This window comes from Cynocephalus volans, chromosome 8 (genome assembly GCF_027409185.1).
Source record: "Cynocephalus volans isolate mCynVol1 chromosome 8, mCynVol1.pri, whole genome shotgun sequence".
NCBI lineage: Eukaryota > Metazoa > Chordata > Mammalia > Dermoptera > Cynocephalidae > Cynocephalus > Cynocephalus volans.
This window is the reverse complement of record NC_084467.1, coordinates 45,131,184-45,145,291: the sequence shown is the minus strand read 5'-3', so window position 1 is coordinate 45,145,291 and position 14,108 is coordinate 45,131,184. Positions and strand designations below refer to the sequence as shown.

Genomic DNA, 14,108 nt, shown 5'->3' with positions numbered 1-14,108 from the left:
GAGTTTGAGTTGGAACATGGATTAGTGTAAAAAGCACGTATTATGGTCTAGTCTGCTGAAGCTTTTATTTATTTTATTTGAGCAGGTTTTATTTGTTTTGCTTTATTTTGTTCCTGACAATTAAAATAGTGATGGGTTTTATTTTAATACCAAAAGTATAAAGAAAAAAATACAGCCCATAATCCTGCTGCTGAAATAATCCCTGTTGAAAAGGAGGGAGGATAGTATATATTATTATACAAGCAGTTCAGAAAAGTATAAAATTGAAAGTACAGACCTTTCCCCAGTTCTTAACCATTATTAACACTTAACCACTATTAACAGTTTCTTGTGTTTCCTTCTAGGAAAGAAAAAAATACATGTACCCGCTGAATTCTGTATATCTCCAGAGGAGTCCTGCCATATACAGCGTTTAAGAGGACTGCTTTATTGAGCAGATTAACCTTCTTATAGCTTTATAGCTTTGCCAGGTTTCACAAACCCACTACCTTGGTAGGGTGGGTCTGGGAGCTCACTGAGGGAAAGGCATGGTCTCTGTGTCCCGAGTTCAGGCACGGGGGCTGGTCCAAGGTAGGTGCTCAGTAAAGAATAACCAAATGAGCTGTTGCTGCACTTGGAAATTTAGAGCGCCTTTTCTTGCAGGTCCAGTTGGTTATGACTCATTCAGCAAATGTTTTCAAAATCCCGACTAAATGCACAGTGTGTGTGTGTGTGTGTGTGTGTGTGCGCGTGCGTGTGTGTGTGTGTGTGTGTGTGTGTGTGTGTGTGTGTGTGTGTGTGTGTGGTGGGGGAGGGAGGGCAGAGGATTCCTGAGGGCAGAATCGGGAAGACCAGACATCTTCCAACCTTCTTGCTTTTTGAGAGGGAAACTGAGGCCCAGAGGGAGGTTATGATTTGCCTAAAGCCACAAGGTCTGTTGGCAGCACAGCCAGCACTGGAACTTCAGAAGAGTGTGTGCTGTGGAGTGGGGTGGGCACCTAGTGGTGAGGAGGAATTGCTGAGCTATTTTTACTCCTTTCCACCCTTCCCTTCTGCCATAAAAGCAGCAACAGTTCCCAACTATAAATCCCCAGACAGAGGCAAGAACCTTGAGGTGCCCTCTGCAGCCCTTGGCCTGTGTGTTCTGGGCACAGTTGGTTGACAGTCTGCATCTATGAGAGGCAGCGTGGTTGGTACAGGACTGGGAGTCAGGAAACCTGGAATCCAGTGCCAGCTCTGCCATACCTCACCAGGCCCGTCACATCCTCTCTAACTAAATGTGGGGGTGGATCTAACTAAAACTCGAAGGTCTTTCCTACCATTATTGCTCTCTAATGGTAAGATACTATATTTAATAAATTATAGAGAATCAAGTTTTACAATTTGTGATTCTAAAGTCCTGGTTTTCCAAGATTCCAGGGATGTTGCTTAGAGTCTCTTATTCTGTGAAGAATCCTGTGTTGTGAACCTGGCCTGCTGTGTAATAGGGAGGGGTTCCATTTACGTTTTTCAGTTTGAGACCAAGGCCAAAGAGACTGGACCCAAAAAGATTGTGAAGCCAGTCGGGACCCTTGGAGCCGGACCACATCACCAGCAGTGCTTAGGCGAGCCTAGATGAAATGTAGGGATCATTTCAGGGACTGCTGGATCCTTCCGCAGTCTTGGCAGCTAGGCCAGGCCTGGGTGAACCCCTCATTTTACATAGGAGGAAACTGAGGCCCAGAGAGGGGAACCAAGCCACTGCTTCCAGTCGCTGTGAAGCCTTCTCGTTCTTTGTCCAGTGCTCTTCCTACACGTTGGACAGGGCCCCCTGAGACACTGCTGCCTGTGGCGGGGATCCCTGAAGGCAGGGGAACCGGGTACAGGCGCCGGAGGAATTTACGCGAGTGGGTGTCAATCTCCACAGCTGTACGGATCTCCTGGGAGCTCGCGAAAAACCTAAGCGCTGAGCTCCTACCCCCGACGGGCTCGGCTGCGATATTTTCAAGTTGGGATCCAGGCATCAGCTTTGTTTCTTCTTTTTTATTTTAACTTCGGAGTTTGAGGCCCTCTAGCCTGGACTCTTTCCGGTGGAAAACACTTACCACAAAAACAAGATGTGAGAAAAGTGGGCTCAGAGGTCCGGGTTCGGGCCCCACCTGTGCTGCTGCTGCTGCGCTGTGAAGTCTGTGCGAGTTCTCGAGGGAGCGGGTAGGATTCTGCAAGAAACTTTCCAAGCACTTTCGCGTCTGTTACCTCCGAGTCTGCAGGTATCGCAGTTCCCGTCCGCGGGAGGGAAAACCGGCCCGGAGAGGGGAAGGACCCTGTCCGAGGCCGCTGGGAGAAGTCTGGACGGAGCGGGTGTCAGCCCGGCTACCCTGACGCCGGGCGCGCTCCGCCGCCCCGACCGTGCCCGGCCTCTCCCGCCCGCGGCGCCGCCCCGCGGTCCTGCCCGGCTCGGCGGCCCGAGGGCGGCGGGCAGCGCAGGGCTCCCTCCGGCCGCCGCCTGTCAAACCCTCCGCCCCGCCCCGCGCGGACCCCGCCTCGGACCCCCGGCGAGGAGGCTCCGCCCTCGCGCCGCGATTGGCCTGGGCGGGGCGGCGGCGGCCAGCCAGTGGCCCAAGCAGCTGTCGGTCAGCCGCGGCCCGCCCCCACCCCCCGGGGTGCCGCCCCGCAGGACGCGGCGGCGGCGGCGGCGGCGGCTGCGGGGGCGGCGGGGGCTGCGGGGGCTGCGGCGCCAGAGGAGGCGCGCGGAGCCGTGTGCCCCGCCAGCTGCAGCAGCCGCGGCGAGGTGAGAAGGGGCGCGTCGAGAGGGGGCGGGAGCCAGGCCCGAGATCCGAGGCGGGCGTCCCGGCGACGCCGAGTCTGGGGAGCGCCGAGGGCCAAGGAGTTTGGGGCCCCGGGCCCTGACTCCAGGAGGGATGATGAAGGGCCGAGGCTCCGGCCCTGAGGGCTCCCGCGCGCGCGCGTGTGGGACGAGAGCGTGCGACTGCGCGCGGTTGGTAGCGTTGCTGTGTGACCGGGTGAGTATGTGCGGCACGGCGCGGCCCGAGTGTGCATTTGCTGGGTATGTGGTGTGCGTGCGAGCTGGCGTGCAGAGGCGTTACTGACTTTGTGCGGGTTTGCGCGCGATGTGCTCATTTTCTGATGTGCTGGGAATGTGCGTGTACCGGGGTGCGCGTGATGCGTGCGTGTTGTGGGAATAGGCGCCCATCCTCAGACTCCAGATTTTCCGGTTTGGGTGGTCGCGGATGAGGCTCGTAGGGTTACGCCCTGGCCCCTTGGGTTCGCGGTCCGCCGCAGAGAGCGCCCAGTAGGCGCGCAGCCCGGGACCCACCCGAGCCGTCTCCGCGGCTTCGCCGGAACTCTGCTCTGGGGTTCTCATTGCCTCCGACTCCTTGTCCCACCGGGGAACGCACGACAGGCGCCATCCCCGCTCCAGTCCTCAATTTCCTCATTCGTTCAAAGAGGGCTGTTCTCGGTGGGCGCGGATTTGAGCGGGAAGGCGCATGAGCTCCGTGGGAATGCGCCGCGGGGCCCCTCAACAAGCCGGGGAAGGGGTGAGAGCCACTCCGCGAGAGCAAGGGGCTTTGACGTGGGATCAGGCGGGGTCAGCCTCTGCTTGAGGTAGGTGTAGTGGCGCTAACCCTGTTTTAGAGACGAGAAATGAACCTCGATGCAGGACCGAAGAGGGGCCGCTTCCCACATTCTAACGCGCTTGTGCTGTCTCCCCTCTCCAGGAGCCCGGCGCGAACCCCAGCCGTGCGCCCCGTCCCGGCGCCATGCACTGCGAGGTGGCCGAGGCACACTCGGACAAGAGGCCCAAGGAGGCCCCCGCTGCCCCTGGCACTGGCCGCGAACCCGCCGGCCTCGGCGCGCATATGGCCTTCAGGGTCACCGTGAGCGGCGGCGGCTGCGGGGACAGAGGTCCGCGGGACCTGATACCCCGGCCGCCCGCGCCGCCGCCGCGCGCCCACGACCTTCTCCGGCCCCGGAGTCCCCGAGACTACGGACCGTCCAAGGTTGCCGCCGCCGGGAAGGGTGAGTTCGGCTCTGCCGTTGTGCCTGGCCGTGGGTGTGGAGAGATTCGGGCTGCCGGGCGTCGCCACCGCATGCCTCTGTAGGGATCCTCTGGAGGACTTGGTGGAACTTTCGCCGGAGTTCCTCAGTTTCTCTCTAGTGGTCTGGGACTCGCTTGTCAGTCTGAAACGATGCCTGCTTCAGGAAGCATCTAATTTAAACTCAATAGGTCTCTTTTGGGGAAATGTGTGTATAGAAAGCTCAGATGACATAGTTTTGCTTCTGTATGTTTCTGATAAAAGTTGTGTGAAGCTTGTCAAGATTTTATTATATATGGTTAGGGTGAGTAGCAACTCGTGTGTCGGTATCTGTTTCTGAGCCGCTGAAGGCAAACTTTGAAGTATCACAATCTTCTTAAATAACAAAAACCAGAAGCCTTCATCAAGACCCCTCCCCTCTTGGGGCCTCAGTTTCCCCATCTGTCAAGTGAGGAATTAATTATACCAGATGACTTCTGGATTCCTGATGGAGATTTTTCTGAATCTGTAATCCAGCCTGGGTCAAGTCCTGACTTAAACATGGCTTTTCTTTACTTGGTGCTTCAGAAGCATAGCCTTGGGTCAAAAGTTACCTTGCTTTATCCTTCCTTCATGCATGGAAGCTGGTGAATATAAGGTGCAGGCCCAAGTATGGTTTACGGGCTCAAAATCATCAATGGTGCTGCGATTCTCAAGAACATGTTCTTCTCGTCGTAGTTAATTATTATGGAACCGTCATTTTTAAGTTTCATGCTGACAGATAATTAACCAGAAATTGGAGAAATCGTTGAAGTGCTCTTTCCTCTCCCCCTTTTTTTCCCTTGGGAGAAACCAAGGCTTTGGGATTTGATTGTATCAGCATCTGGGACCCCTTGGTTTTTTCTCCAGGTGATTCTCAAGGAAGACAAAAACAGTTTGTGTTTTATGGCTATAGGTATAATCCCTTAGCATCACCCCCGGCAATTTAGAAGAGGTAGACTGGCTTACTTTTAGAGATGAAGGCTCCTCCTGGGTACAAAATACCCAACTCCCCAATTCAGGGACTGGTAAAGTGAAATAAACATAAAGTGTTTTTTATTTTTTAAAGAAAACATTTGACTTTGTGGGAGAGAGCTACTTCTCATCTCCTTTTAAATGTCAGTCTCTTCTCCAAGGGACAGAGATAATTTTTTAGAGGGATAAATGAGGGTGGGGTGGGGGGTAACGACTGCAGAGTGTTATTGCTGGAATATACATATGAGGTCTCTTTTACTCATGTGCGCAAGACATGGGTAATGTTTGCTGCCATGTTTGTTTGTCCCCCTTCGTATACAATCCTCCCTTAAACAGATACCCTCCTGCAACGTTTTGTGTTTAGAAAAATCATGGCTGTCATCTGATTATCAACTTCTCCGCAGATCTAGTGAATGGCTCTCCCGAACATAGCCTTTGTTCCACGTTGTGGTTAGTGACCCTTCATCTGGATGCTTTGTGTACGATCTTCCTACTTCCATTCCCCCAACCCCCAACTATTTTTATCCCCCCCCATGTCTAAAATAAGAGATCTTTAAGTCAAGATTGTATTTGGAAAGGGCAGAGGAGGGTGAAGGAATGGGAGAAAGAGCCTCTTTCTTTAAACCTTAAACTGGCCTCTCTGGTTAAGCTTTTTCCAGGAGGCTTCAAAACTTCACAGCCTCCCAGAGAGGCTGGTGGGGTGAGATATATCACACCCATTTGAAAGGTGAGGAAACTGAGGCCTGAAGGTGGGGGAGTTTCTGGTATGTAAAAAGCCACCTTGCAGGTCAGGGGTTATGGAAGCCAGAGCTCTGGCACACCAGCCTAGGGAGAAAGGGAAGGCTTCGGGGCCTGGGTTTGGGGAGGTTTCTGGCCTGGCCTCTGTGTGGCTGTAGGTTTTTCCTCACAGTGAAGCCACCAAGTGGCCTGAGACAAAATCATCTTCCCCCAGCAGATCTTCAGCAGCCCTCTTAAAAATGCCATAAGGAAATTGCACCTTCTCGCTGCTCCTACTCCCACCAAAATATTCCACAGATCACGTAACCCTTCGGATGTTTGGTGTCTAGCTCCAAGCTCTCAGATTTATTGGAAACAGACAGAAATATCAATTGAAAAATATGTATCGACTGTGCTGGAAATTTTAAGACTCTACCACCTATGCTCTGTGGGACTTTCGGGGAAGTTACTTCCTCCTCTGAGCCTCAGGTTCCCTCACTTGTAAATTTACTGTGAGACTTACGTACTTTGAAAGACTGATGAGAGCATTAGTAATAAAGAGCGTGAAAGGGTCACCTCCATGCCTGGTTACTTTTAGGATTACTATTGTAATGTGTTTAACTTTCTTGACCTTTGGTTTTTCATTTGCAGAGAGGTAAAAATTTGAGAGGTAATAATGCCTACCTTTCAGGGTAAATAAAACAAGGCTGTAAGAATACTTTATAAATAAAAAGGTAGAAGGGTCACTGTGCTACAGTCAGTTATGTGATACTTGAGATAAAGGGGGTAGAGAGAGGAAGAAGAAAGATTTGATTTTTAAAATGTTGAATGTGAAGGGCGCTCACTCTGTTGCACTAGCTAGGGGAAGCTGAGAGGTGCCAAGCTTCAGGTCTTTTGCAGCCGCTGCTGCCCAGTGACTGGAGAGAGGACATTATTGCTTGGTCTGGGGTCAGGTTTCAGATACTCTGCCTTCTGCTGTGGAGAGACCCTAAGCAGAGGACAGGCATGAGTTCCTGAATCCAGAAGTTTATCCATAAATGTTTGGGTCCTGTGTGTTTCCAGATCTAAAGCTGGGAGGCACTGGGGACGGTGCGACGTCATGGACTAACATTGTCATCATTTACAATAAGAATCACGATCTGTTTATGGCAGAATCCCGTTTATCCAGATTCCAAACAGCTGGAAAGGCCAAATTGCCAGATGCTGCATTTTTCTTTCTTATTATTAAACACCCGACACTCTGCTTTTGTAAGTCCTGACAAGGAAAGAAGGTTAACATCTGGGCTTGATGCAGGCAGACAGCTTTGTGGCGATGGCCCGATGACGCTTGTTTTCTGTGCACAGTGCTTTACAGTTTTCAGAGTGGGTTCCCACACATTTTCTCATCTGCCCTCACGCCAGCTGTATTCTGCCTGCCTGGTGGGTCTTCCGAGGGAACAGCTGTAGAAGTGCCTTGCAGTCTGTAAAGTGCTGGGCAGATACTGGCTGTTATTAATTGGCTTCCCATTTTATAGATGAAGGCATTAAGGTTCAGGGATTTGCTCACAGCTACAGATGGTAAGTTGCAGTTTCCAAGGCTTTCAACTCCAAATATTTAATTCTGGTTCCACCACTTGTACCTTCTACATGTGTGTGTTGGCGGCTGAGAGCTGGCATTCGCAATGAAGGCCTTCCGAAAGTTCCCAGAAAATTTAAAATATTTTTGCTTTTAGTGTTTCTCCTGTCCTGAATCTTTGGAAATTGGTAACTAGTATCTATGCCATAGTTAGAAAACTTCATAGTTTACCAGATGATTCCGTTTGTCCAGAGTTTCTGTTCCCGGACCAAACCAGATAATGAGGTCACTGTTTAATTCACAGAGACTCATGGGGTCCTTTTTACAGTGTACTGAGACTGCATACATACTAGCAATAAAAAGGAGGTTGATGATCATGACAAATGTGGACTCTGTCATTAGTAAGAAACAGCCGTTATAACATGGCCATAAATGCCAAAAAGTAGTCAAAATTGTAGATTGCATGTATGGGTTTTAGGGTTGGTGCAGAGTAAGACATGATGGTTTTGGTGGTGTTACCTAGAGAGTTTCTTCATCTGAATAAGAAGCCACTGTGATGTTCTGGGGAGGCCTTGGAGAGCCTAGTGCATCTGTAATAGAAAGGTATGAGTTGTTTTTAAAGCATTCCCCCCTCCGGCTCTAGTGGGTAATTTGCTTGCATTTCATCCATTTTAAAGTGCTGGTCCTGTGATCCGGAAATAATCAGATCCAAATTTTTTCGGTGCTTGAGGTTTCAAATACGGGGAAGAAAAACCTGCTGGCCAAATGTCAGGCTCAGTGAGACAAAGAGAAACAAGTATGTGTGTGGGTATACAAGTGAGATAGGAACATGTTGCGTCTACAGTCATAAGAGTTATGTATCCGACGAATCTTTTATAGACATGTAGCGGAAATATAATTCCCAAAGATTCCCTAAGAATCTTGTGTGGCTAGAATTTCTCTTCCCTTCCTGCCTCCCAAGTTCCCTAGAAGCTGCTAAGACTTGGCGGGTAAAGTGGAAAGGGGGCCATCACATGGGAGCGTAACTTAGTTTAGGCCCAGTTGTTTCTCCGTAGTTTACCTGTAGTGTGCTTAGCTGGGCTGAGCTCTCAGGGCTCTCTTAGCGCATATCAATGGGCTGTGTTGCTCCGTGATTAAAAAACATACATTTCTTTATATGCTGTGGTTTTTTCACACTTCTCCTTCTGGGGGGAAAAAAACCCCACCCCATGTCACAGTTATTCCCTGCGTTTCATTTGCGTGAGAAGCTAAGAAAGCCAGCACACTTATTTTTACAGTGCGTTAAAATCTCATTACAGGCGTAAGTGCACAATGAATCATTTTAAAAAATATATTCTTATGTTCTTTGTTCTGAATATTGCATAATTATCATCATTTTCTTTGGGTTTATTTCGTGGAGTTTGGCTAGTATCCTAGAAGAGGGGAGAGGCTAAACTTTGGAATAGGGTTTTCAATCTGTTTTGGATAGAATTAGAAAAAAAATAAAACCCAAACAAATAAATAAACAAACTTTATTTGGAAGTTGACCAGACTATCACTAACTGTGGCTTTTGCGTAAAGAGGATAATTTCTCTTCTCTCAATTTTCTTGGAAAATAATTCCCTATTTTGAAGCTGATATAATGGTATTTCAACAACCTCACCTTACATCATGTATGATTATATTCAAAGTTAAATTATAATGTGTGGTTTGCTAATTTTTTTTCCTGATGTAGATTTTAGTTGCAATTAGTTTAGACCTAGAGAGTTGTTTCTTTTGGTAGGGGGTAGTTTATTTTTGTGTTGATAGAAACAAAGATTCAGTTTAAGGGGGAGAAGAAATGAAACCGACTATGCAGTGGGCTTTGAAACATTCGACTGCATCATGCAAAAAACACAGCTGTAACACCAGGGCTAGGAAAAAAGACTAAACTCCTGAAATATTTGTGCTGTTGGCCTTCACTGTGCTAACGATTCTAGCAGTTTGAAAGCGGACTTCTTGTTTATCAACAGCCGCTGCCTGAATTAATAGTTTACAATGAAAAAAAAAAAGAAGCTTTCAGCATTGGAAGCAAAGTCCGGGGACTGACAGCTGAGTTACTGAGTAAGGAAAGCAGAAAAGGGGGTAGGGGCAGGGGGTTAGTTTTGTGGCTGCTTTGGTCTCCCAGAGCCTTATTTATAAGAAACTGAAAGAAAACAGAGGGCTGGGGTGGGCTAGGGGGTGGAGAGAATACAGCCCTAACCCAGTGGTCTTATAGTTTAAAGTCACTTAAAGCATCTGTTTTCTTCTTTTCCCGTCTTCCCCTTAAACTCCAAAGGGTTATTCCTTCAGAAGGTTTCCGGCGGATCGAGGCGGATTGTGTTAGCATTATGAGCTCTGTTTTTAAAGTCAGCACTCAAGTTAGATGCACTGAGAGGAGAACTTCAGTCCGTTAACTGAATCACGCATTTCCTGTATGCCCTGAATTTATTTGGTGGTTATGGTTGGGCCAGCCTGGAACAAACACATGTGACATTGTGCAGTTTTGATGCACATGGGCCATGTCCTTCACTTTGAGCCTCGATTTCCCCATTTGTAAAATGGGGAGCAGTTCAATTGGATGATCCATATCCCCTTCCTGCTCTGATACTCCAGGATTCCAACCGAGCTGAGAAGTTGGAAGGATCTGGGGTGTAGAAAGAGGCCGCCTTTGTGTCAGGCCGGGATATGGACTTGCCTTCCCCTTGGAACTCTTCACTGCTTAAGGGCAACACAGAAGGAATGGGAAGAAGGAGGTCAACTAACCTTTATGTAGCACCTACTCTGTGCCAGGCCGGATACTTTATAGCTGTGAACACATTTATTAAGGCCCAACAGCCCCATGATGAAATGAGGTACTATTCTAATTTTACAGATGGAGGAACTGAGGCTCAGAAAGGTTAAGTGATGTGTCCAAGGTTGTGCAGATAGTAAGTAGTAGAGCCTGGAATTTGAACCCAGGTCTGACTGACAGCAAAGCCAGTATTTTCCCCTTAAAGCACACCACTCTTGAGGACCAGTCTTTAAAACCCACGTAGCTGGGAAAGAGTAGCTGTGGCTGTCGAGTGCCAAGTGTACCCACAAGTCCAGATAGCTACTTCCTAGAGCACCCCTTTCTTCATCTCACCTAACAATCTGAGGTGTGACTTAGAGGGGAGACTCTGCCTTGGTCCCTGCTGCAGAAATGGGGAAAAGAGAATGGCTGCCAGTTGTAATTTGGGGTCTTCAGGAAGCTGACGTCCAGGCAAGGACTCTCCGAGGCTATAGAGGGGCCCCCTAAGAGGAACTTCTTCTCAGAAGCAGCACCCTCCCCACCCCCCGGTTATTGGATGTTATGGTCCTTATTTGAGCCTTTCTTGCAGTTTGGGGTGGTTCCCTGCCAGGGGCTTGGTTGCAGTCTCCCTTCTACTCCTTCTGAAGACGTCTGTTAGATGTGAATTCCTCACGATCCCCACCACACCTGGTTGTAGAATACATGCTTCCTGAGCGCGGTGTCGCAGGGATCTACACGCAGTTATTTCTTGTTAAGCACTTGGGATGAAGAAGGGCTTGGGAGGGAGAACAGGCCAGGGATCAGATTGAACTTGAGAGGTTGTTTGTCGTGGGAAACAGGTCTTTTGTGTCAAATGATAGATGAGCCAAATGACCCCCGTGGAAGGCAGAGGTCCCACTGCTAGATTGTGTGGCCTTGCGTGTGCATTCATGAGGCTATATGTGTGTCCATTCTCAAGGAATCATACTTATTCTGAGGATGAAATTGCAGGAGCCTTTCTGGTCCAAGGCTTTTTTGTCTCTACTTGTTGACACTGCACCTGAAAGGGAGGGTATGAAGAAGTAACAGGGATGACCCTGATAGCTGAGGCCCAGCCCCTTCCTATTTGTGTTTTTGTAGCAACAGATTACTCTTTTTAGATGTTGTTGCTTTTGTTTTGAAATAACAGGTTTGCTAGAAAATAAGGCTTTAGCAAGAAACCAGGAAGTACTATAAATCTGACTTTAAAAATACAGATTCCATTTGCTGTTTTAAGCTCTCTGGAGGGCTGGAGGTTGGGTTTATTTTGGAATGTTGCTAGACTATATGAATTACTTCTCTGAGGGTTGGGTATTTAATACCTAGTAGAAGTTTGTATAAGAGTTGATGATGTATTTCGTGGACTTTCCAACCCTGTAAATAAATCACACGTGCCGGCAGAGGCTGCCAGAATCCACTGTGTCAATTGAAGCTTAATTTTTATCCCAAACCACTTAATACTTTTGTCCAAGCGAGCAGAGAAAGTTACCAGATTTTGCCCAGCAGTGAGCCCATTCCAAAACCAGGACGGCTTAAAGAGCCTGTGAATAGGCCTCTGTGGATTCACCGGTTTTGACAGTTTTCGGTGGTTAAGTAGCTTCAGCGCTCTCAAGTCCAACCCTCAAGGCAGAGAATGATAATATAATTTTAAGTGTATCATAAAAATGAAACTCAATAGCTTTCACTCCCCAAACCTGTCTCACTCCCCCCTCCCTGGAGAAAACGGCTGTAATTGTGTGTTTAATCTCAAGACCGCCTGTGCATTTTATCTTATTTGAGTGTAAAGCCCAGGTAATAAGGTTGGCATTTCCAGTGCGAAACAAAATAGGGTTTCTGATTTGGAGACACTATTAAATATTTCATGCTTCAACCAAACTCAATTCTTTTTTCTTATAATAAGTTTAAATATTAATTCTCTGGAATGTCAGATGCCTAAAGCTAGGCATTTAGTGATCTACAGTTTCAAGTATCCCGAAGAAGGTTTATGAAACAGGATATTTCACTGGGAGGGATGAGTGGTGTGTTTCAGAGATATCTGAATTCAAGGCAGCATCTTCTGATTTACTTTTTAAAGGGAAAAGGTCATAAAATATGTTGCTTTATGTGCTGAAGGATTAAGTGGCTTAGGCTGAAATAACAGCAGGAACTTTACTGTTTTTCTCCGCTATACTTTTAACAATGCTTTTTGGGGGAGGGGGTAGGTCATTTTCCCGCCTGCTTGTCTCCTCCTCCATAACCCCCCCCCCCAGCCAGATGGCTTTAATTCTAACCAAATCCCACGCTGAGGCCAAATGATTGATCAAACAGTCATTTGTACTTACGTAGCACTCTTTGTGAGAATATCTCTGCATTGGAGCTTCTCGCTGGGGCAGGCTCTTCTTTGGGTCTTCAAATCGTTGATTTCAAACAGATTGAGGGGCTTTGAGAGGTAGGGGTACAGGGGTGGATGGAGAGCAAAAATCCCTGACCTTGAATCCCCAGATCCTCTTGCTTAAAACCTTTCTGTTACTTCCCATCCCTGACGGCAAGGGTATTCAAGTTTTCTAAATACAAGGACAAAAATCTTTCCACTGTCCACATGATTGCAGTTATTCTTTTACCATCTGTTGATGGGGACCATATCTAATGAGGTTTAGGTATCTACTAATTTTAAGAGCTCTTTTAAATAGATATGTATTTTATCAACCATAGCAGCATCTACACACAATTGTAGGGACGTTGATTTGTTCTATAGATAGTCCTTGGTACATGCTTTAAAGATCTTCCCTGAAATTACAACTTGGCTTGTAGATTGGCAACCAGTTGGCCAATGGACAAACTCTGAGCCCTTTGACCTGCCATTCAAAGGCTTCCTGCCAGGTCAGCTCCATCTCTTGCCGATATCTGCTTTGCTGGTTCTCTAGAAGCAACAGACTTTTCCTCATGCAGCCTCAGACCTGGAATTTTCTCTTTACTTGTTTTTCCTTATAAACTGTGAGCTTCTTTTTATTCATCTTTGTGCCTCCTTAAGTCATTTTTGGAGCAAGTGGGAAAATAAATAGATAACACTCAAATATTCATCTTTGTACCATCATGTACAAGGTCTGGCATGAAGCAGGTATCTGAGAGGTGTATAGGGTGCTGAATGAGCCATGGGTGTGGAACCAGGCCACCAGTTTTGAATCCTGGCTCTATGTACTAACTTAGGGACCTTGGGAAAGTTATTGAGCTTTCTGTGTCTCAATGTCCTTATCTGTAAAATGGCGATAACAATAGTAATGATCTCAAAAGGGTATTATGAGAATGGAATGAGTTAACACATGTATAAGTGCTTAAAAACAGACTGGCAAGGTCGTAAGTGCTCTATTAATGTTGGAATGATCATTATTATTATTATTTCTACTGCTACCATGTAGATGGTAAACAGAAACTCTTGGAAGGGCTTTCCCTCCCTTCCTTTCCACCAGACTGACCCTACTTATTCTAAGACCTAGCTCAAGTGCCACCTCCTCCTAGAAGCCTTCCCTTTCTCCCTATTTTTCCTTCAGTCATAGTATTGGTCATACTCTATGGCAATTTTGTATTTACTTACATGTCCTTGAGGAGAGGGGCAGAGTCTCGTTATCCCTGCACCCCATATGCCCAGCACAGAGTCTGCCTTGAAGCGGGTGTCCAGTAGTTCTGGGAATGGAGCCCAGCCCAGTCCTTGCCCTCAAGGAGCCTGTTGCCTGTACAGGAAGAGCTGTGTTTGATGTTCTTGTTTTTCCTACAAGGTTAAACACACGGTCGGTCTCAGCACAGGTGAGTCTCCAGTAAATGCTTAATGAGTGCTCACATGCGGATATAGTCATGTTTTCTTCCCAGCATGTCTTGGAGCTCTTCATGTTGAGGTTGGCTCCTTGCTTGCTAGGTAACCTTGGGCAAGTCTTCTCACCCATCTGGACCTCCCTTTCCCTTCCTTTCTGGGAAGGGTTGGAGTCAGTGATTACAGATGCTTCTGGCTGGAGATCTTTGGAGCTGCCAAGCTCTGGGCCATGTGAAGGAGCTTGGGCCTGATGAC

At 47.7% G+C, this 14,108-nt stretch overlaps 1 protein-coding gene across 3 annotated transcripts in view; it reads left to right on the top strand.

Moving 5' to 3' along the window:
• Positions 1-3,740: 3,740 nt before the first annotated feature.
• Positions 3,741-14,108, top strand: part of GLIS1 (GLIS family zinc finger 1) — a 222,790-nt gene continuing 212,422 nt past the window's right edge. For all 3 annotated transcript variants that reach the window (XM_063106971.1, XM_063106970.1, XM_063106969.1), the window contains exon 1: positions 3,741-3,999. In XM_063106971.1, the coding sequence (XP_062963041.1) occupies positions 3,741-3,999 (259 nt within the window). The remainder of the gene's footprint in view (positions 4,000-14,108) is intronic.